We start from the raw sequence: 23,671 nt of genomic DNA, 5'->3' as shown, positions 1-23,671 counted from the left end.
GGTCTAGATGATCGGCTAGGGCTGGGTGCTAGGTTGGACTGGATGATCTTGAAAGTCTCCTCCAACCTGGTTGATTCTATGATTCTATGTTTTCTGTAGAATTATGACTGATATTATTAAAATATCTGTGTTATGAAATATTACAACTTCTCTTCCTCCACTCTACACACAGGCAAACTTCTATACACAATCACAGCTTATATAATGTAAAAATGAGCTTTTAGTTTTTCGCAGCTATTCACATGTTCTGTTTTTTCCTCATAGAAAGAATATCAGACTTCATTGCAGTTGTGTAAAGACTCAGAGCTCCTATGAGGAGAGGCTGAGGGAAATGGGGCTGTCCAGTGTGGAGAGGTGAAGGCTCTGAGGTGACCTTTCTGTACCTTAAGGAGGCCTAGAAAAAAGCTAAGGAGGGACTTTTTAGGATGTCAGATAGTGATAGGACTGGGAGGAGTGGAACAAAGCTAGAAATGGGTGGATTCAGACTGGATGTTAGGAAGAAGTTCCTCAGCATGAGGGTGGTGAGAGCCTGGAAGAGGTTGCCCAGGGAGATGGTGGAAGCCTCATCCCTGGAGGTGTTTAAGGCCAGGCTGGATGAGGCTCTAGACAGCCTGATGTAGTATGAGGTGTCCCTGCCCATGGCAGTGGGGTTGGAACTGGCTGATCTTTGTGGTCTTTTCCAACCCTGACTGATTCTATGATTTTATGACTCTATAAGCTCCATGTCCCATATGAAATGCATGTGGATGGGCTTCATTTCAGTTTGTGCTGTTATTCAACAACCAGGGGCTGAGCAATTTGTGTGACTCAGATCTTTACGTGTGAAGCAAATTCACTGCGGTTGCGAAAGGTTAAGTGTGTTGTTCTATGTGGCCATCCCTGAAAACCTGAATTTCTAGTTTCACTTGGAAGAATCTCGTTTCTGATTATGGTAAATAAGTAATCAGAACTGAGCTGTGTGGTACAAGAACATTTGGAATGATTTTTTTTCACTTTCAAGTGTTGTCCAAATCAGGTGCTCTCTGCAGTGTGTTCAGATTTTAACAGATTCACTTAGGTAAATGCAGAAGGCTCCTCTTAGACCTTATCTTAAAGGCTTTATCAGACTGACTTCTTGCTGATGGTACTTTGGTGACTAAGGTTAAAACTGTTACAGTTATTGACTTCTGGTCAATAAATACATGATGAAAATTAATGTTCAAGCATTCTCTTGGCAAGGACAAACAATAATTGAATCACAGAATGTCAGGTGTTGGAAGGGACCTTTAAAGATCATTGAGTCCAAACTCCCTGCCAAAGCAGGATCACCTAGGGCAGGTCACACAGAAACACATCCAGGTGGGTTTGGAAAGTGTCCAGTGAAGGAGACTCTACAATCTCTCTGGGAAGCCTGCTCCAGGCCTCTGTCACCCACAGGAGGTGGAATCTCCTGTGCTCCAGCTTGTGCCCGTTGTGCCTTGTCCTGTCACTGGGCACCACCAAAAGGAGCCTGGCACCTTCATCTTGACACCCACCCCTCAGATAGGTATACACTTTGATAAGATCCCTTCTCAGCCTTCCCTTCTCCAAACTATACAGCTCCAGTTCACTCGCTCTTTCTTCATAGGAGAGGTGTTCTAGCTCTCCAGTCATCCTTGTAGCTCTCTGTTGGCCTCTCTCCAGCATATTCCTGTCTCTTGAACTGGACACAGTTCCAGGTGTGGTCTTGATGGGGAAGAGTAGAGGGGAGGAGAACCTCCCTAGACCTGCTGGACACACTTTTGTTAATGCACCCCAGGACACCACTGGCCCCCTTGGCAACCAGGGCTTTCCCATGAATAGCTTGCTGTGCACTAGGACTCCAAGCTCCATGGAGCTGCTTTCCAGCAGGGCGACCCACAGACTAGACTGGTGCCTGTCATTGTTCCTCTCCAGCTGCAGGACTTTGTGTTTGTCCTTGTTGAACTTCATGAGGTTTGCCTTCTCTCAGATCTCCAGCCTGTCCAGATCTCACTGGATGGCAGCACAGCCTTTCAGTGTGCCAGCCACTCCTCCAGTTTCATTTCATCATGATATGATGAACTAAGAAAGCAAAAGGAGAAAGATCTGTGAAGAGCAATCTTTGCAGTGAGAGTTAGTCTGTGAAGCTGGTTCTTGAGATAGTCTCTGAAATCACTTCCCCAGGTAGGACTGAAGGTGCTGCCCAAGGCACACGTCCTGCAGGAGCAGGATTAGCTGCAACTCATATCTCCTAAGCAGGTGCAGTAGTTCAGGCAGCAGCAGGTTATAGCCCCTAGGCAATAAAGGTGGTCCTCAGTTATGTCGTGTCTTTATTTACTCCTCCTCATTGCTATGACTTTCTCTCTTCTCTCCCTGCACCCTATTGATAAAATTCTGCCATCCTCTCTGCTTTGAACTTTCACTGTCTTGTTTTCTCCTTCCCTCCTGCAGTCTTTTAACGTTAGCTTTTAAATTCCTTCCTCTTAAATTTTGTCCTTGTCCCATGTGTCCTTCAGTATCTAATAATAAATGACAATGAGAGAGAGCATTAAAAAGAATCCCAGTCAAGCCTATAGAAGAAATTAAAGAGGAAGCATTCTGTTTCCAAAGGATCTGAAACCCAATCTCACCTTTTCCAGCCTGTGGACAGTGAAAGCCTGCAATCCCTGGATTAATACTGGACCTTTCACTATGTGGACTTGTGTTCCATGTTGGGAAAGCTTGTGTTATTGAAAGTGCTCTTGAAAAGAATCTTTTGCAAGTTTTCATCTCTGTGGTTTAGCTTGACTGTAGATATTTCTGGTTTGGCTTTTTTTCCTTCTTTGTTTTTCCCTCAGTGCTGTCACTGTGTTCGCTGTGGAGCGTAAAGGGAAAATTGAAGCAGTCAGTGCTCATCTCCCACGCTCTCCTTCATGCTCCCAGTTCATCATTTGCAGAGCACACATCTGTTTCTTAACTGTGCTATATGTGGAAGGCTTTCATCTTTGCAGTGATACTTCCTAATTTCTTGAAATGTTAGCTCTTGGAGAAATGCTATTACTTCATTAGTCTTACAATTAAGGCAGCCTAATATTTTCTACCAGAAGAGTTTGTTTATAATTTTTCCAGGCTTTTCCTGATTGGATGTAAATCCTTTAGGGTTGATACCAGACAAAGGCTGCCTCTTTCTCTCCCTGAAAGCAAAAATAAACATGTCTCAGAACAATACAAGAAATTCTTTGTGCATGTGCTTTGGAGGAAGGACTTGATCTTTGGTAGGGGAGACTGCTACATGAACATTTTGCTTCAAACTAACCAAGCCTTTGAAAATAAAATGACACTTGATATGTGGTAGCAAAACATATTCATTAGAATTTGACAGCTGCATTCTGTGTTTGTGCTGTTTTGGGAAAACCCAGCAAGTGCTTGGAGCCTTCCTTTCAGTGCAGAGAGGATGTGCTGGTGGTGCCTTTGGTAAACTTCTGCCCCTGCTTCTACACCACTGTTTACCCACAGCAGACTGCAAGCCTGGCATGGATTAAAAGCTGGCTCAGCAGCCCTCTTTATCCTGTGTGGATGACAGCAGTGAAGAGTGGCACACACAAGCCTGTTCAGGTTTCCATGTGCTGAGTAAGGGCAGTGATCACAGGATGGTCATATGATGTATGTCACTGAATAAGACCCTGGGGGATCTCTGTCTCTTTATCTTTCCATGCATCTCTTCTCATCTTCTATGACACAGAAGTGAGCAACTTTTGCTCTCCAAACGAACTGCTAGATGTTGCACAATGTTAAATTCCCTGGAAGGTAGGTAGGCCCTAGGCATTCCAAACTGGACATCCAAAATTAGTGTAAAATGCTTATACTAACATCTTAGCTTAGCTTCTTTCTCTGATGATTCCCTAGTGTAAGAAGTGTTTTACAAGCAGGAGTGGCACAAAAAAGAAGTTAATGAATGTTCATAAAGCACTTCGATCTTGTAGTCATGAACAGCATAATAGAGGCTGCCAGGAAATTAGCCACTCATGTAATTTTATAACTTGTGTTGAGAGCAGAGACTAAACAATGTACAGTAAATAAATTCCATCTACAAAATGACAAAAAAATAGTGGCTAACCATTCAGTCAGCAGCATTCATATTAATGCAGTTGGAAGCACTGGATATGGCCATGTAATTAAAGATGGTATCATGCTGGATTTTCCTGCAAATGGCTGAGTTGGTGCCATGAAAGCAATGTTATTACGACCAACTCCTAATCTCAGTTCTTGACTTTGCAGTTGCAGCTCTCTATGACTGTAGATGGCATGTAAATGTAAGTTTTATATACTGCTGAAGTGTATGTATCTTTATTTAACTACTGCACAAGCTTTCTGTGTTCCTGTGGCAAAGCCTGCTAGAAGGATGATCCTATGATTGAAAATCTGCCGGTGGAGTTGATGGCAAATAGGAATGGAATTACTGTGCTGTGGATAGCTACAACAAACTTCATGGCTGTGCTGCTTTTGAACATCACCTGCACCAAGAAAAGAGAGTTTGTTGCAGACCTGCATGAAATTCTTGGCCCCTCAATTTGAGAAAGGTGTAGAGGTGCTTGAATGTGTCCAGAGAAGGGCAGCAAGGCTGGTGAGGGGCTGGAGCACAGCCCTGTGAGGACAGGCTGAGAGAGCTGGGGGTGTGCAGCCTGCAGAAGAGGAGGCTCAGGGCAGAGCTCATTGCTGTCTACAGCTACCTGAAAGAAGGTTGTAGCCAATTGCAGTTGGTCTCTTCTCCCAGGCACCCAGTGACAGAACAAGAGGACACAGCCTCAAACTGAGCCAGGGCAGGTTTAGGATGAATGTTAGGAAGAAGTTCTTCACAGAATCAGTAATTGGCATTGGAATGGGCTGCCTGGGGAGGTGGTGGAGTCACCATCCCTGCAGGTATTTAAGAAGAGGCTGGATGAGGCACTTAGTGCCATGGTTTATTTAATTACAAGGGTTAGGCGATAGGTTGGACTTGATGATCTCAAAGGTCATTTCCAACCTGATTAATTGTGTGATTCTGTGAAAGTCATCTTTTCTATTCCCAGAGTCCCCCTCTATATGGTGGCCAAAGGTGACCTGGAAGTAGCCTGGAATTTTTATTGAAGTGATTCCTGAGTGCTATGAAGCTGGTGGAAAGAGGAGATTTTGAGGAAGCTGCTAGAAACAGTTTCCCCAAAAGCAGATCAGGCATCCTACACTGGAAAAGGGAGTTGGATGCTGGACACTTTTCTGGCCAAGAAAGTACGCTCCTGGGTCTTGCTGATAGAAAGAGCACTGTTGCTGTGGTAACCAGGCAGCTCTGGATAGGAGTTGAAGTTTATGCACAAATCTGACTGCACTGATTTGTGCTGTACCTGGTGATCTACTGATCCTGCATTGACAGTGGTGGCCCAGGGTGATCCGGCTGTGAGCTGAAGTTCACTGAAACTCTGTATGAATTGTCAATGCAGCCTTCTCCTGAGCTGTGCCAGCCTAGCACAATGAAGTCCAAGTGCTGGTTAAGTAACTTCTTGTGTTTGCTTGGTGTTTTCGTTGTGTTTTCCCAAGTGCTCTGTTTCAAACCCTTCATCCATCTCTGAGCTATAAACACAAATAGATTTACTAACGATCGGGTGTTGGTTTGGTCTGACCTTCCTGTCGTGCAGTATCTCATGTTAAGCAATTACTTTGATTCATTATTGCTCTTCAAAGTACTTTTTCCTCTACTAAACACACTTTTGGATGAAGCAAAATATTAAGCCTTTTGTAGCCTAAGTTCAATTGCTAGAAATTGAAATAAGCCCATCATGGTTTATAAAAGGAATTCAAACTCCCATTTATAGTGAAAACAGGACTTTAAATTTGGATGTGCTGAATTTAAAATTAGATTTATTTGCTTTGAGGTCAAGGGGTTATATTTTTTTTTCACAGCCACTATTGCTTTTGGTGCTGTATGATTATTACTACAAGCTCAATGACTTTGAACTAAGAATTTCATATTCAAGTGCTGTTAGAAGTAATTTTCATTATATTTTTCTGAAACATTTTAATATCAGCAAGTCAGGCAAATGAGGTAATATACAGTGTGTTCAGTTTTTCTTCTCCATTACACTTACCTTCTCAAATACTCTTGCTCTAATTATCTATATTATCAGGATCTTTTAAACTACTAAGTTTATCTGGAGTCAGAGCTTACACATTACATGTCCTCCATATAACCTTTAGTGGTAAATTGATATTGATTTATCAGATGAGAAAAAAAAATCATTTAAAAATAAACAGATAACTAGAAATGTTTTGAAACCAAAGGAACAGATCCATGTGCCTAAATGGGATATGCATTTAGGTAGTGTCTATACTGTAGACATGATCCTATACATGCAAGTGTAACACTGTTTTACATTGCATTTCCCAACTAAAGCGTTAGTTTCTTCTTGTTACCTTCATTATATTGCTGCTCATCTTTCCAGCTTTAGCAGTTTGGCCTCTTCAGGGCCAGACTGAATGAGGCCTTGAGCAGTTGAGTCTAGTTGAGAGGGGTCCCTGCCCATGGCAGGGAAGGTTGGAGTAGATGACCTCTGAGGTCCCTTTCAGCTAAAGCCATTCTGTGATTCTATGGTTCTGTGATTCTATGGCACAGTCGACTTGCTGGAGGGCTGGGATGCATCCAGAGGGAAATGAAGAGGCTGGAGAGGTGTGCCCAGGCCAGCCTCATGACATTCAACAAGGCCAAGTGTAAGGTCCTGCATCTGGGTCAGCGCAATTCCAAGCACAACTCCAGGCTGGATGGGGAATGGCTGAGAGCAGCCCTGAGGAAAAAGCCCTGGGGGTCTGGGGTGATGAAAAGCTCAACAGGAGCCTGCAGTGTGAGTGCAGCCCAGACAGCAACTCTGTGCTGGGCTGCAGCAAGAGCAGTGTGACCAGCAGGGCAAGGGAAGGGAATCTGCCCCTTGGCTCTGCTCTCCTCAGACCCCACCTGGAGTCCTGTGTGCAGTTCTGGACCCCCCAACACAAGAAGGACATGGAACTGTTAGAGACTCCAGAGGAGGCCACAAAGATGCTCAGAGGGCTGCAGCAGCTCTGCTGTGAGGACAGGCTACAAGAGTTGGGGGTCTTCAGCCTGGAGAAGAGGAGGCTGGCTTCAAGGAGACCTTATAGTGATCTTCCAGTATCTGAAGGAGGACTATAGAAAGGCTGGGGAGAGACTATTGACAAGGTCTTGTAATGACAGGACAAGGGGTAATGGGTTTAAACTGGCAGAGGGGAGATTCAGATTAGATGTTAGGAAAGGGTTCTTCCCAGTGGGGGTGGTGAGAGACAGGCACAGGTTGCCCAGGGAGGTTGTGGCTGCTCCCTCCCTAGAGGTGTTCAAGGCCAGGTTGGATAAGGCCTTGAGCAGTCTATTCTAGTTGGAGTTGTCCCTGCCTGTGGCAAGGAGTTAGAACTGGATGATCCTTGAGGTCCCTTGCAACCTAAACCATTCTATGGTTCTATGATTCTGTGTACCTGAGAGTCAGTCCCTCTGGACATTGCCAAGTGATATCAATTAGAAAATACATCAGTTCAAACGTTTTTCAGCTCCTCTAGTTTGTTAGTTCTCAGATGTTGCTCTCCAAGCAAATATATTCAGACATCTCAGAAAGATTCTAAGTCATTTTTTAGGGCAGAAAGATTTTCTTTGGGACTTGAACAAAGTTGAACTTGTACTCTGTCCTCTCATTTCTTTGGCAAGAACCTCAGCCAAGGATTTGAACATTTATTGATTACTTGTTTTTCTACAGTTTAATTAATGACCTTAATTAATGAGTTGAATTAACAAACGCATTTAACTAATGAAAATTATTACTAACATATTCCGGCTTTCTAATGAGATTCCTTTCCTTGCCAACTATGTATCAAGCCTGTTTTTATCCAAATCATCTTCACGTCAGAGGACAGGAATGCAGTCTGGAAGATCCAGTTTCATTTTCCTGTGTTACCAAAGCACATCCAGCGTGGGCTAGCGCTGTCTCTATTCACCTTGCTTTATTTCCCCTTTAGTAACACAAGCCCATTTTTCATTCCTGGTGCTTGCTCAGCCAAGGTGTCACCCAATGTTCTCATTTGTATCCTCCATTCCCCTCCATCATTGCAAGCCTCAGTTTGCTGCTGAACTCCTCCTGTACTTTTCACCAGTAATTGACAAACTGAGTAATTAACTGAACAGGCAACTTGCCTGTGCTGCGAGTACATTGATTTAGCTTAAAAGTTTGCACAGTAGGTTTATCTATGATTAATTTAAAAGGACTTATCCTATCAGCATGTGGCATAGGTCTGATAGCTATTTATCACCATTGCCTTCAAATAAAGGGTGGACCTAATCTTGGAAAGAGCTTGGAATGTTTGTTGGGTGGAAGCTGACTGCCACCCCAGTTGAAAATGCTGACTCATCTCAGTCTGCATTTACCCTCAGCATTGTGGTGGTTTGAGTGTTACCTGCCCCCCCTCCCCCCACTCTGGAAATCCCCCAGACTAGACTCAGCCAGCTCTGGAAATTTGAATGAAGTTTATATTTACAGCTTAGCTCAATGTACCAGCAGATATTTACAGGATATACAGTTATAGACAGAAATATGCAAGGTAAAAGGTAACACAGAAACACAACAGCCCTCCCAGAAACCTGAGTCCCCAGGAGGGGCTCCTAACTGCCCTTCCACCTTCTCCCACCCCTCTCAACCTTACCCCAGTCCCACGGAAGAATGGAGGTTTGGCCAGGGTGTTAGGAAGCAAAGTGGATTAATCAGAGAGATGGCAGAGAGGCTAGAGAGAAGTGCAGCTCAGGCAATGCCCCAAGAAGAAGTTCGACTGCCCTATCTGTGTTTGGCTTCTTGTTCTTATACATCTCAGCAAGCCTATGAGTGAAGGAGACATCAGCACTGTTGTCTAATCCTTCTCACCAAAACGTTCTAGCTGGGCTCAAACTTGCACAAGTATACGGCAGCAGAAGAGTCCCTTTAGAAGAGCAAACTAAAACTTGAACTACAGGCTTTAGTGAGAGAGGAAAAATGTGTTCAGCAGGCATAGACAAGAGTAGATTTCTGCAGAACATGGGTCTTTGTGGTGACTTAAGTCTGACTTCAGCAGGGCTGAGGCGCTGCCAGGAAGTATTTTGAATATTGCTGTGGCAGTGGAATGGGGAAGACTGCAGGGTGGTTTACGTGTTGGAACTCGAGAGCCCTTCTGCAGTTCCAGGCATCTTTTGGCTTCTAAGACATCAGGATGTTGGCACACACCTGCACCTCCATCAACAGACTTGGTATCAGTTGTCCTAATGATTCCATTTATTTAGTTATTTTGCTTATTTAGTTATTTATTTAACTTCTCTGTAATAAGATCAGAAGCTGGTGAGGGGCCTGGAGCACAGCCCTGTGAGGAGAGGCTGAGGGAGCTGGGGGTGTGAATCCTGCAGAAGAGGAGGTCTCATTGCTGTTTACAGCCACGTAAAAGGGAGGTTGTAGCCAGGTGGGGTTAGTCTCTTCTGCCAGGCAAGCAGCAACAGAACAAGGAGACACAGTCTCAAGTTGTGCTCAGGGAGCTCTAAGCTGGATGTTAGGAGGGAGTTGTTGGCAGAGAGAGTGATTGGCATTGCAATGGGCTGCCCAGGGAGGAGGGTAGTGGAGCTGCTGTCCCTGGAGATGTTCAAGAAAAGCCTGGCTGAGGCACTTAGTGCCATGGTCTGGTTGATTGACTATGGCTGGGTGCCCTAGGGATCTTGGAGGTGTCTTCCAACCTGATTGATTCTATGGTTCTATGATCTGTATCTACATCTCTATGTCTGTCTCTGTATCTCAATCTCCACATATCTATATCTACATATCTCTATCTATCTCTATGTCTGTATCAGTATCTATCTATGGTTCTATGATTCAATGTTTGTGAATCCTCATTCCCTTGAAAACAGTAGGACTTTTCATCAGCAATATAATTCAGATTTCACTCAAATGTGTATTAAATATTTTCCAGTTCAAATATTTCATTAATATAAACTATGAATGTGTTAATATGCTCTGTTTATTCATATGCTCTGAACAGAACTTTCTTTTCTGTTTTTTAATGCTTAGCACTTGCAGTGTGCCAGCTGCTTTAAACTTGCTGTGTAGTTCCTGTTGGCTTTTTTTCCCCTTGTGCTATTGGCTTGTAACAAACGTCACACAGATTATCTTTTAGTCACTATGCAGCACGTTAATAAAAGCTAACTTCTTTTCCTGGTATCTTTCACTGACTGGTAAAATCAATGCTTGCTTTATTTCTCAGGTGGTTTTTTGGCTCAATCAAACGAGCAGATGCTGAGAGACAACTGTCACACCCTGGAAACCAGGCAGGAGCCTTCCTAATCCGAGAAAGTGAAAGTTTAAAAGGCGAATACTCCCTTTCAGGTACATTCTGGTTTTTCATTCTAAGCACTGTTTTAACTTTTCTTCATCTGACTTGGACTTTCTAATTTGCTTTTGAGAACAGCAAACCATGGGCATGAAAATGAAATTAAGTTGGTAATAGTGTTTCTTTCCCAGGAGATATATAAAGAAAACTTGGCAAGAGTAATTTGACTTTTTACTCAAATTTATTTTGTAGGCTCTGTTTATTAATATGCTCAGAACAGAAATTAACTTTAGTTTTTTAATGCTTAGTACTTGCAGTGTGCCAGCTGCTTTGAAATAGAAACTGTTTTCATGATTAAACTGCAAAAAAAAAAAAATTCACTGCAGTCTCAGAGTACTGAGGAGGCTCAGGGGTGATCTTATTACTGTCTACAACTACCTGAAGGGGCATTGTAGCCAGGTGGGGGGTGGCCTCTTCTCCCAGGCAACCAGCAATAGAACAAGGGGACACAGTCTCAAGTTGTGCCAGGGTAGGTATAGGCTGGATATTAGGAAGAAGTTCTTCACAGAGAGAGTGATTTCCCATTGGAATGGGCTGCCCAGGGAGGTGGTGGAGGCACCGTCCCGGGGGTCTTCAAGAAAAGCCTGGATGAGGCACTTAGTGCCATGGTCTAGTTGATTGGTTAGGGCTGGGTGATAGGTTGGACTGGATGATCTTGGAGGTCTCTTCCAACCTGGTTGATTCTATGATTCTATTCTATGCCCTGATTAGTACACACACACACACACACACACACACACACACACACACAATTAAACCATACTGACTGATGGCTGCAGTTGAAGAAAATGAGATTTCTGCTACACAACGCTTGTAGGTACTTAATGACCTTTTGACATATTTATGCTTTCTCTCTCCAAACCACAAGAAAATTTGCAATGTCTTGTGGTAATGGGAAGGTTGCTTTTTGTTTCCAAGACCAAGTGGAAATGGAGTGAAATGGAACAGGGAGTTTACTAAATGCTCATGGAATGATATGGAAACAGGGAAGTTTATGAAATAAATATATTTATGGTTCTAGAAAAGTTCATTCCATAATCTTTATTTTTCCCTCAAGGAAGTTTGTTCTTGGTAAGGAGCACTGCTAAAAAACCTGACATCAGCAAGGAATTAGTCTGCTCCTGATCTGTGACAGAACTGACCCCTGTGTGTGCATCTTTTTATCCAAAGACTATTACAACTGCAGACCTTTTAAAATTCTTTTCCTCTTTATGCAAACTTCTCCCTGTCCTATACTGTTCCAGCTCCCTTCAAGTGTTATCTGCCAGTGAACTGATTTCATCCAAGGACTGGACTAGACAGATGAGTGTGGTGTTATGCATGGAAAGATCAATAAGCCTACATGATGGTGAGACCCTGGAATGGGTTGCCCAGGGAGGTGGTAGTAGGCCCATCCCTGGAAGTGTTTAAGGACAGGCTGGATGAGGCTCTAGATAGCCTGATTTAGTATAAGGTGTCCCTGCCCGTGGCAGGGAGGGTTGGAACTGAATGATCCTTGTGCCCCCTTCCAATCCTGACTGATTCTATGATTCTGTGATTATCTGCTTAATGCTGGTGCTTGAATACACAACACCTCGCTAAAAGTCAAGGAAACATCTTGTGCTGATGCACCTAGGCTTGGAAGTGCAATTTGTCTTATTTTTCTCCAATTTTAGCCTTCCAGGAAAGATGAAAATTATATTTTTTTCCTACTCCACATCCTGACTACTTCCCTAAGAGGAAGGTAGCAGTACCTTCTTCACTATGTGAAGTACTGCAGAGAATGACAATCAAGTCAGCATTTAGGGTGAGCTCATCTTTTAATGCTGCTGTTTAATTTTTTCCATGCAGATTGTGGATAGAAAACATGTTCTGATTTACTGTATTTGATTCAATTATAAAGGCTTATGGTAGGCATTTTTCAGGTTTAACTTTTTTTTTTGTGAGCAGAAGATTCGATGATGATTGATAACAGCAAGATGTGAAACTATCGTTGTGGATTTCTTCCATGCTGATTTGTTTGATGAGCAAAGGGAAAAGTGGCACTGAAAAGCATAATATATGTAGAGGCAAAGTTCCAGCTACAGGAGCCAGCCTGCCATGCACAAACATGGGCTGTCCTCTGAGGATGTATGCATGTATATATCTGTCATCTCAGATTGACTAAACATTTGTGCTGTTTTAGGCAAAGAAAGAAAATAAGCTCTGAAGCAGTTTGTAGGCAGTGAGTATTAATGACATGTTTTACCAGTGCTGCTAGACCTTTTAGCAGCTTCCCAGACTCAAATGCAATTTAGCCTCGACATGCTACTTCATCCTGAAGTGCTAAATATTATTTGCTGCTTACTGAACAGGCTTGACTAAATGCAATCTGTTTGTGTTGTGCAAGCTTATTTTTTGCTTCCAACTGAACAATATACATAATGATCTAGACATTGTGTGTCCATAATCTCATTACTTATGTCTACTTTGGGGAGAGCTAGTGCATTCTAAAGCAAATGATGAAGTGGAATGTACTGTGGAGAGAATTAATTGGAAGGAAGGTTGTTTAGTCCACCAGATGCTGTGAAGAAGGCTTTTTTTTCTCTGACTTTCTCTTTGTTCCATCAGGAGTTATGAGACACACTCAAAGCTGAGATTGAAACTCAGTGCTGTCTTGAGGAACAGTGCTTCAGAATTATTCCTTTTAAAAGATGGGTGGCTTCTGTCTCCATTGTAGCTGGTACAGTGACAAAAGCGAAGTCATAACCTCATAGTTTGGAATATGTCCTTAATTTCTGTTTCCAGTTTTTTTCAATGCAGAAAGAATAAACTCCTAAGCTCCCATCCCCTGCAGGACTGGTTGGGTTTGTTCTATTACCTTTTCCTGTTTTGGTTTCATTCCAGAGTAGATAATAATGACTAGAAGAGTAACAACCTGGCTTTCAGAATTGAGGTCTTGAAGAAAATATTGTAATTCTCTGTCCTGCCTAACATTTAAGTGTAATAAAGCTAAAAAGAAAAAAGAAACAGAAAATGAAGAGAAGAAGTAGAAAAGGAAGGGAGGCTTTTAGCCAAGCGCCCACAAACTGATTTGATGATTTTCATGTTTGATTTCATATTCATATGGGCAATGTAAAAGAGAATTAATGAGGGAGACAAATGGATCACCTTAGGCAATAAAAAAATGTCATTAAAATCACACATCTCACTTTCTAGCTTGTCTTGATGAGAAAACTCACAATTGGTGAGATTTAGATGAGAAATGACTAAATTTAAACCAAAAAAAGTCCTGCTCAGAACTGCTGTTTCTCATCTGTGACTGGTTAAATGGAGAGCTCATCTAACCAGATAGGCCACTGAGATGTGTTGCTATCGTCTGAAAGGGTTTGACATTTTAAAAGTAGCTTTTCCCAATTTAAAAATGCACATGTTGTCGACAGATTTTTATGCTGATGACTCCAGCATCTGGTGTGAAATGTATTAAATTTTAAACATGTTGGTGCCATCTTAGGCAGTGCCTCTTTTTAATTAAAAGCCATAATTTAGATGTGCTCGGCTTAATTGAGTGTCATTGCCAACACTAGCAGGAGGCTCTCTTCTTCCCCCCTCACTGCATATTGGTATCTGAAAGACTGATTGCATTAAATGACAACATAAATGGTTTGTGTTTGCCTCCGTTTTCCCCCTTGCTCCAAAAAAGGATTGTGTGGTTTCCTGTAGTCCAGACTGGCTTTCAGTGTAGGCAAAATATTCAGTGGTCCAAAGCAGCACACTGACAAGAGTGGCAAAACCATGGCCATAGCAAGAGAACAGTTTTGGATCAGCCCCTGCACCCATTCCATGCTGGTGAGGGTGATCTCGTAAGCCACCCTCCTCCCACATCCCCCCTGGCCACAGAGACCATGCACAGATCCTGCTGGCACCACTATAGTGCTGGGGGAGGAATGCTGGCAGGAGATGTGCTGGGATACTGGCAGTAATGGTGCCTCAGTGTCTCTGTGGTTCATTTGGTGAAGGTCTTGAGTCTGCTGATGCCACCATAAATTTTATTGCCTTGGGGAAAGAATAGTAAATTACTTTATTTTCCTCATTGGTGTCAAACTCTACTTCTGCATGTCACAACCATGTGAAGATGGGAAGCAGGGAGAGGAAAACACTTCTATTAAACCATGAAGTAATCTAATGGGGAGCTGTGATCCTTTTGGGAAGGGAAAGTTGAAGAGAAAGCCACCACAGTGGCTTCAAATCCAGCAGCTACTTTGAGCTGAGGCTACAACTTCATACAAGGCTTGTTTAAGAAACTAGAGCTCACCCTTCAAACTAACTCTTGTATTAGAATTAGCTTCTTCAAGTAATAATTATAATCCTGCTAATAAATAAAGCAGATAGTCCAACTACTGTCACTTGAGACATACACCTGGCACAGGCTTCCTGCTGGCCTTTCCTTTGCCTTTCATGGCAATTCATCTGGCCAGCTGTAGTTTCCTGGGAACTTTGAGGAAGTCCTTACATTTTCAGTCCCTTGTTACTGAGTTACTCCTTCCTTCATTTCACTCCAGCTTTGTTTCCAAATGACACATCACAAAAATTATGTGTGCACTTTATAATTAAAAGCCAATAATTATGGATGTTGAATTAAAAAGAAATAGAATCATAGAATCAACCAGGTTGGAAGAGACCTCCAAGGTCATCCAGTCCAACCTAGCACACAGCCCTATCCCGTTAACCAGACCATGGCACACAGTGCCTCATCCAGGCTTTGCTTGAACACCTCCAGGGATGGTGACTCCACCACCTCCCTGGGCAGCCCATTCCAATGCCAATCACTCTCTTTGGCAAGAACTTCCTCCAAATGTTCAGCCTAGACCTTTTCTGGCACAACTTGAGACTGTGTCCCCTTGTTCTCTTGCTGGTTGTCTGGGAGAAGAGACCAACCCCACCTGGCTACAGCCTCCCTTCAGGTAGTTGTAGGCAGCAATGAGGTCTGCCCTGAGCCTCCTCTTCTGCAGGCTGCACACCTCCAGCTCCCTCAGCCTCTCCTCACAGGGCTCTGCTCCAGGCTCCTCCCCGGCTTTGTCGCCCTCCTGTGGACACCTTCCAGTATTGCAACATCTCTCTTGAGGAGCCCAGAACTGGACACAGCACTCAAGGTGTAGCCTGAGCAGTGCTGAGTACAGAGGCAGAATAACCTCCCTTATCCTGCTGCCCACACTGCTCCCGATCTAGGCCAGGATGCCATTGGCTCTGCTGCTCACCTGGGCACACTACAGGCTCATGTTCAGCTACTATCTACCAGTACCCCCGGGTCCCTTTTCCTTAGGGCTGTTCTCCTGCCACTCTGTCCCCATTTGAAAAGTGTAATTATCTTTATACTGTGGCGCTGTGTTTACCAATATTCTCATTTCTACCCTTCAGGTAGGATTTGAAGTTCTTTGATCTCTAAAAATATTAACTAAAAATATTAACTGGCAGATAGAAAATCCCTAAATATTTCCAACAGTTCCCATATGCCCTCTGGTGGTCTGGGCTGACAATCACACAGTGCAGGAGAAAAGTGATCTCACATGACAGTACTTCAGAAAGGAGAGATTTTCCTTGTTTTAGCTTAATTATTTAAATATCAGATCGTTAATTGCATGCAGCCCACGATTTTCTCTATTTTTGTCCCATCAACAACATGTAGCTGTGCATTCTTCTGCTTCTATAACCAGGGAGATGGCCAAAATTCATGCAGTTGCAGTCTCAAGGATCTGTCAGTTATATCTGCAGAAAAGAGTAATTATATATATATATATATATATATATATATATATATATATATATATATGTAATTTATAATTATATTTTCAAATGTACCAGGGCAAGACTGCTTCTAGAATTGGAAAAGAGTTCCTTTAAATTATTTACCTGAGAGTAGCCCCTAGCCAACATGACCAAATGACCAGTCTGTCCTCACAGCAGAGCTGCTGCAGCCCTCTGAGCATTCTCGTGGCCCTTCTCTGGACACACTCCAGCATCACCACATCCTTCTTGTAATAGTGGCTCCAGAGCTCGATGCAGTACTCTGGGTGGGGTCTCAGCAGAGCGGAGCAGAGTGGGAGAATCACCTCCCTCGCCCTGCTGGCCACACTTCTCCTGATGCAGCCCAGGATCTGATTGGCTTTCTGGGCTGCAAGCCCACACTGCTGCCTCCTGTTGAGCTTCTCATCCACCAGCACCTCCAAGTCGCTCTCTTCAGGGCTGCTCTGCAGCCACTCACCGCCCAGCCTGGATTTGTGCTTGGTATTGCAAGATTCTATGGTCCTGCTCTGGCAAGGAGGTTGGACTTGATCTGTGGAGATCCCCTTCAACCCCTAACATCCTGTGATCCTGCCACTTTGGTTTCCAAAAGATTTTTTTAAAAACCTAGTGTTCATCTTTGAAACTAAAATAATTTAAGGTCCTCTCGAATACCTTTGGGAACCTTATGATGGTTTCCCCATGAGCTATATCATACCACTGCTGTAATTCCTGCAAACTTCATCTCTTTACATCTGTGTAGTTTTTGATGGTGTGTCGGTGAAGCACTACAGGATCAGAAAGTTGGACAACGGAGGCTTTTTTGCGAGCAGCAGGAAAACATTCAAAACTCTGAACGAGTTTGTTGACTACTACAGTACGAACAGCGACGGCCTCTGCGTGGCGCTCGGAAAGCCATGCCCAAAGGTGAGAGGAGATGCTGCACTGTGCAGCGTGAGTCTTGTAAGCTAACTTATCAGCTAGCAGCCAGAAGGGGTGTGCTAGTTTGAAGGAGGCTAGAATGTTTTGGTGAGAAGGACTAGATCATAGGCTGTGAAATCAAAACGAGAGTGATGTCTACTTCCCTCATAGGCTTGTTGAGATGTATAAAAATATAAGTCAAAACACAGATAAGACTCTTGGCACCACTCTCACTGGGGCTGCTGGCTGAGCTGCATCTTACTCTCTCTAACCTCACCTTCCATTTTGGACTAATCCACTTTGCTTCCTAACCCCCTGGCCAAACCTCCATTCTTCCTTGGGACTGGGGTAAGGTCGAGAGGGGTAGGGGGAAGGTGAAGGCGTGGTTGAGAGCCCCTCCTGGGGACTCAGGTTTCTGGGAGGGCTGCTGTGTTTCTGTGTTACCTTTTGCCTTGCATATTTCTATCTATAACTGTATATCCTGTAAATATCTGCTCCTATCTTGTGCTAGCTGTAAATGTAAGCTTCATTCATATTTCCAGAGCTGGCTGAGTCTAGTCTGGGTGATTTCTAAAGTGTGGGGGGGCAGGGAACACCCAAACCATCACAAGTTGTTAACCACATACCTGCTTCTATCATTTGAAAATGTTGATCTGCCTCTTTTCAGGAGGTTCTAATTAGTGCTAGAGTTTCATTCTTGACACTGACATGTTAACACCACACTGTTTTGGAGAAGCCATCATGTGGCTAGAGGAGAAAAGATGCCAAATCATGATTTATGGATACCAGTTAAAAAATTTATATGGAGATGAAATCTCCAACTTCATAACTCTGGCTGTCCACAAGTAATTACTGAGAGAAAGCTCTCCATTCTGGCAAGCAATACGTCACTGTTCACAAAGCCTGCTAGGGGGATGAGTTCTAATCTTTGCTTCTAATGGCAAGATTTTTATGTTGGTTTGGGGTTTTTTGATATTTCTTCTTTCTAACAAAAAATATCCCCGGTATGTGGACTGTATTTTATGTTCTCAGCTCGGGTTATCTTATGTATAGAAACTCTCCTGTGAGGAAAGGCTCAGGGAGTTGGGGTTGTTCAGCCTGGAGAAGACTCCAAAGGGACCTAATAGCAGTGTTCCAGTACCTGAAGGGGGCTACAAGAAGGCTGTAAAAGGGCCAGGCTGGATGAGGCTCTGGCCAGCCTGATCTAGGGTAAGGTGTCCCTGGGCATGGCAGAGGGGTTGGAACTGAATGATCCTCGTGGTCTCTTCCAACCCTGACTGATTCTATGATTGTATGACTATTTACAAAAGCCTGTTGTGGTAGGACAAGGGGCAGTGGTTTGAAAGGGTTGGACTTGATGATCTGTAAGGTCTCTTCCAACCTTGGTGATACTGTGATGCTGTGATACTGTGAAATTAGAGAAGTGTAGATTTATGTTGAACTTTTGGAGGAAGTTCTATACCATGAGGGTAATGGAATGCTGGAAGAGGCTGCCTGATGATGTATTTGAGGCAATGTCCTTTGGAGATATTGAAGGTCAGAATTGATTGGTTTCTGGACAACCTAATCTAGTGGAGGATGTCCCTGCTCACTGCAGGGGTGTTGGACTAGATGACCTTTGGAGGTCACTTCCATCCCAAACCGTTCTGTGCACTAAGGACACATTATTTATCAGTGGTGACTTCACACAACCAAGTTAGCAATGACTTGTATATGCTGTTGAAATGAAAAATTAGAAGTCTCAATTGCTGTATTGTTTCTTTTCTTTTTCCAGGTACAAATTCCTGCTACCTTCGATTTGTCATATAAAACTGCTGATCAGTGGGAGATAGACAGACAGTCCCTGCAACTGCTGAGAAAATTAGGATCTGGTCAGTTTGGTGAGGTATGGGAAGGACTGTGGAATAACACCACCCCTGTGGCAATCAAAACATTAAAACCAGGTAGGTGAATTACTCTTAAATGTTAATCATGTGAAATGTTAGCAAGTTTGCCACTTTATTTCTTGATGATACTGCAAAGAGAGCTTATCCATATAAGAAAGAGATCTTAACCATTATGCACTTAACCATTCATGCACTTAAACATGAAGGTTAGTAAAGCTCAAGGTCCTCATATTCTTTGGTATTTTGAATTATAGTTACATACAGTTTTATTGTTGGATATGAGCTGCACTCATTCAATGTCTGTGTGGCCATCCAGTGAGACTTGGACAGACTTTTTGCTAAGTTGCTTTACAGCATCATAAGAACTTGCAGTTTCTCATGTTCCTTTGCTATCTGGCAAATATGGGGGACTGAGATGAAGAAGATTCTTATTAAATGGCTTTACTACCAGAGAAATTGTGACATGGAACCATGCTCCAATGACCAAGCAGAAGCAGGTTAATAAGTAAGGCAATCATAGAGTCATAGAATCAGTCAGGGTTGGAAGGGACCACAAAGAACATCTAGTTCCAATCCCCCTGCCATGGGCACTTTTCAAACAGCAGTATGTTGTAGATTTAGAGATCTGAAGGCCAGAAGGGATTTCTGATAGTCTGAATTTTTCTGCTGACTGTTACTTTGCAGACTACATCTGTCCTAGATCATGTACAGTCTGACTGCTTTGTTGTTATATGGCATTACCTTTCACCCCTCTACTGAAATGCACTATTTATATTTAATGACCTTCCAACCTCTAGGAAAAAATAAACTCCCAAAATTTTGGTGAAGTGGCAGTGATGGATTTTTCCCAGAGCCACTTCTGACTTGATCCAAATGTGCAGTTCTTGACAGGGAAGTAATCAGAGTATGTGAGGCTGGACAGGGCTCTGGGCACCCTGATCTAGTTGAGAGTGCTGCTGCTTACTGCAGAGGGGTTGGACTAAGATGACCTTAGGAGATCCCTTCAACTCCAGACCATTCTATGGTTCTATGGTTCAGAAGTCTGTTTCCATTCCAGTTTGGAGCAAGAGCCAGTTTTTGAGATACTGCACACAAAGTGGCTATGTCACAAGTGTTTGTTTCAGACACATCAAGGCGTAGCATACCAGCTATATTTTTTGTCTATTTTTAGACATAGAGATCAGGCTTTTGAATTAATTAGTAAGAAGAAATAAGCACTTACATGTCAGATAAACACATTTGGGGGTTTATTTCCTTACTGAGATGTTGTTGGTTTTTTTTTTTTTTCAATTTAAGTAGGAATCTGTGCAGCAGGGATTTGTGTCTTGTCCTGTGCTGAGTGTGATGGATTCTCTAGAACCTATTGTCTGTGCTAGCTTGCTTCTCCAACTGTCACCATGTAAAGCAGGCATCTATCACCACCAATTAATTGTATCTGAGAAAGCTCCTTATGCCTGTTCAAGTTGGCAGATGCATTTGTCATATTGTAAGGCATCTCCTAAGCTCCTCTCTTTGCATGGAAGCTGCTGAAACATGATTTCTTTTTTTGTTTGTTTTCAGCAGGCTGTCTCAAAATAGTCTCTAGGCTGATACTGCCAGTGGAGGTTTTAATAATATTTTTGGTTCTTCAATATGTCATCTCTTTAGTGCATAAGCAATGCAAAAAATCTTTGCACTCAAGAAAATCTCCTGATTTCCCTGAGCAAAAATTACCTGTTATCCCACTTAGTTCAGTACATACCCTTACACTAACCTGTAAGTTCACTTCTGCATGGTGGAGAAAGCTGCTTCAGGATTATTAGGTACCTGTCTCATTCACCCTGTTAGTGTGAATAGTTTACACTCAGACTTAACCACCAAAACCTTAAGTCTCTTAAATGATTTCTTTATTATGCATAACCTTACTCATAAGACCACAGCACACGGTCAATGCACCCTTTAAGTGAGTTCAGTTTGGATAAACTCATTCAGCAGACACATGGCCTGAAGTAGAAGCTTACTTTGTAGTCATTTGGGAAGGTTTACTGAAAGATGCAAACAAAGTGTCTCAGGAGGAGCTTATCAGATGTTTAGGGCCACTTCGATCCAGGCTGGTAGCACCTGGAAAATGTCTGACCTTTCTGTCTAACTCATTGTCAGATTATCAGCGTTTATCTTGTGATGTGCAACTTCCTCCATTCTAGAGCAAAATGTTTTCAGGAAGAAAGTAATTAGAATTGATACACCTGCTCTAAGTAAGGCTTAGAGGTGATTTCTGACACAGCAGCACATCACTGAACACATAGAAGAAACTTATGCCAACATTTTGTTCTCAAGAGGGACATTCATGTTTGGAGAATGTTTTAAATTTAAAAAAAGAAGTGATTAAAAAAATATATTTTCCTCAGGCATTGATCAATCTGCTCTCAAACTGCTGCCTTACAGCTCCTAGTTTCTGTAAAGGCTTTTGGGGTGTGATCAACTGGGTTCTACCCAGTCATCTATTTACCACTCAGAGCTAAAAACATATCCTTCATTGAAAATGCCTGTAGCTCAAAGTAAAACCACTCAGTTATTTGAATATCCACATGGCATGCATTTTATCTCTTTCATTTCTATGAACTTCCTCAAAGACATGTATTGTAACTCTGCCACTACAGTGCCAGGCTTTAATTTGTATCAAGTACATTAGCTCAGCTTTATAGACAAGTTTTTTTGCTTATCTAGTTGCTAAAATGGCAAAAATCTGATAAAGACACTTAATTTATTTCTTCATTTAAAATTGAATCCACTTATTAATTACAATATAAGAGCTACAGGGCTTTGGAAGGGTTTTGAGCACTGTCTGCTGCTTGTGCTATTTAATGGTATAAACTGAGTAAAACTGAAGGTTACACGTGCTCTTTACACTCACTATATGAGGAAATACTTATTGATTGTACCATGGGTTTGTTGTCATTATTAATTGCTTTCACAGAGTAGAGAAGGATTTGCTGCTGTGCAGCTAATAGATTACTTCCTTCTTGATCAATTTATTAGAAGTTGTCACATGTGAAAAATGTGTTCCTTGGTTTTAGTATGTTGGAAGAAGTTTATAGTGTGATTAAACTGAGAGATTCCTCGTAGGCAAACTTTGATGGTAGGAGCAAATCAGACTGTCATTTACTATGGCGTACAGAAATCCTGCATAATGATCCATAGAGGGCAGCTGATGTGGTAGAGCCTAAGTTAGGGAATACTCCATCCTTTTTTTGGGATAAACTTGTCAAATTTTGGCAACAAAGCTAAATCACTAGTTGTGCTTATGCATTTACCTTCAGAGGCAGAATACTGTTCAAGGCAAGATTGGACGTGGCACTTGGTGCCATGGTCTAGCCTTGAGCTCTGTGGTAAAGGGTTGGACTTGATGATCTGTGAGGTCTCTTCCAACCCTGATAATACTGTGATACTGTGATACTTCACATCATGCAGCTTCTCTGTAGACTTCAGGATGATTCCAATGAAAAATGAAAGTGTCTTAAGAAGATTAAGGAAATCATATCATAAAATCATATCACAGAATCAACCAGGTTGGAAGAGACCTCCAAGATCATCCACTCCAACCTAGCACCCAGCCCTAGACAGTCAACCAGACCATGGCACCGAGTGCCTCATCCAGTCTTTTCTTGAACACCTCAAGCGACAGTGCCTCCACCACCTCTCTGGGCAGCCCAGGACCATAATGTTAAATTACTGTCATTGTGAGTCCAAAGCCTACAAAGACTACCCTAGAATGTTCATCTAGGGGGGGCTGTAAAGTTCAAATAAAGCTGTAAAGATTGTGATAATTCTAAACAGAGAAAAGGTGTAGCATTAGCACTACAGGTATCTGATCTTTTTCCACCTGACTGCCATAATTCCTGCTTTATCCTGACCCAATATGAGTCATTTACTTTTCATGCAGGTCCCCACTTTTCTTTGACAGTGACAAAAGGAAATGGGTACAGCCAGCACCTGTTGAGGAGATGTATTATTGGCTGCTATCCATTTATTGATGGCATGGAAATCCATTAACTTCTGCCATGCTTCCTAATGGCATCCTATAATGTATTGTCAAATTGGACCCTGTGGGATTGCCAAGGAAACTATGAGGATATGGGGGAGAGGAGCACCTGTCCTTTGCAACAATCTTTGCTCTCACAAGTTGCAATGTCAAGTGGATCTTTTCTCATAAAGCCTGTCAGAAACATTCCTGAGTCATTCCTCTTTCACTGATGCAAAGGTGTGGAATCACACAGCGTTGCTATGATCTGGGAAAGAGGTTGGAGCGCTTTTCAGGAGGTGGCCGTTAGGGTAGTTGTTGGTTGAAGGTGGCCCAAGCTGATTTGCAGTTCACTCTGTAGAACAGATTTTCTGGTGCAGTTTTATTGCTGAGCCATTTAGCATCCTCCCAACATTCCTCTTAATTGGAGGAACAGAGTCTAACTCCCAGATGAACCTTGTTGGTTTCCTTGTGTCAAAACAATATAAAAGAATCACTCTTGCAGCCTTGATTTATCAAATGACCCAGTTTGCTTCCACTAAGAGTTTGTTTTTAAACATGGCACAAGCCAGACTAGACTTAGATAGGTTTCTTTTTCCCCCAGCCTCCACTGTCATCTTTTCTTAATGAAACTGTTTTGATTTGGGCAGAAGGAAGCATTTGGGTAGTTGGATAATTCCACATTTGTTTGCACAAGTGTTGTGAAGTAGATGTTATTTGCCATTAACCTCAAACAACTGACAAT

At 42.6% G+C, this 23,671-nt stretch overlaps 1 protein-coding gene across 1 annotated transcript in view; it reads left to right on the top strand.

Moving 5' to 3' along the window:
• The window catches only part of FRK (fyn related Src family tyrosine kinase), a 47,334-nt gene that overhangs the window by 10,655 nt on the left and 13,008 nt on the right, over window positions 1–23,671 (top strand). Inside the window, exons 2-4 of the mRNA XM_064170117.1 lie at window positions 10,255–10,376; window positions 16,883–17,046; window positions 18,815–18,983. Of these exons, the coding sequence (XP_064026187.1) occupies window positions 10,255–10,376; window positions 16,883–17,046; window positions 18,815–18,983 (455 nt within the window). The remainder of the gene's footprint in view (window positions 1–10,254; window positions 10,377–16,882; window positions 17,047–18,814; window positions 18,984–23,671) is intronic.

This window comes from Pogoniulus pusillus, chromosome 33, assembly GCF_015220805.1.
Source record: "Pogoniulus pusillus isolate bPogPus1 chromosome 33, bPogPus1.pri, whole genome shotgun sequence".
NCBI classification, from domain to species: domain Eukaryota; kingdom Metazoa; phylum Chordata; class Aves; order Piciformes; family Lybiidae; genus Pogoniulus; species Pogoniulus pusillus.
Note: the sequence above shows the minus strand (reverse complement) of the source record. Positions and strands in the feature narration are given on the sequence as shown.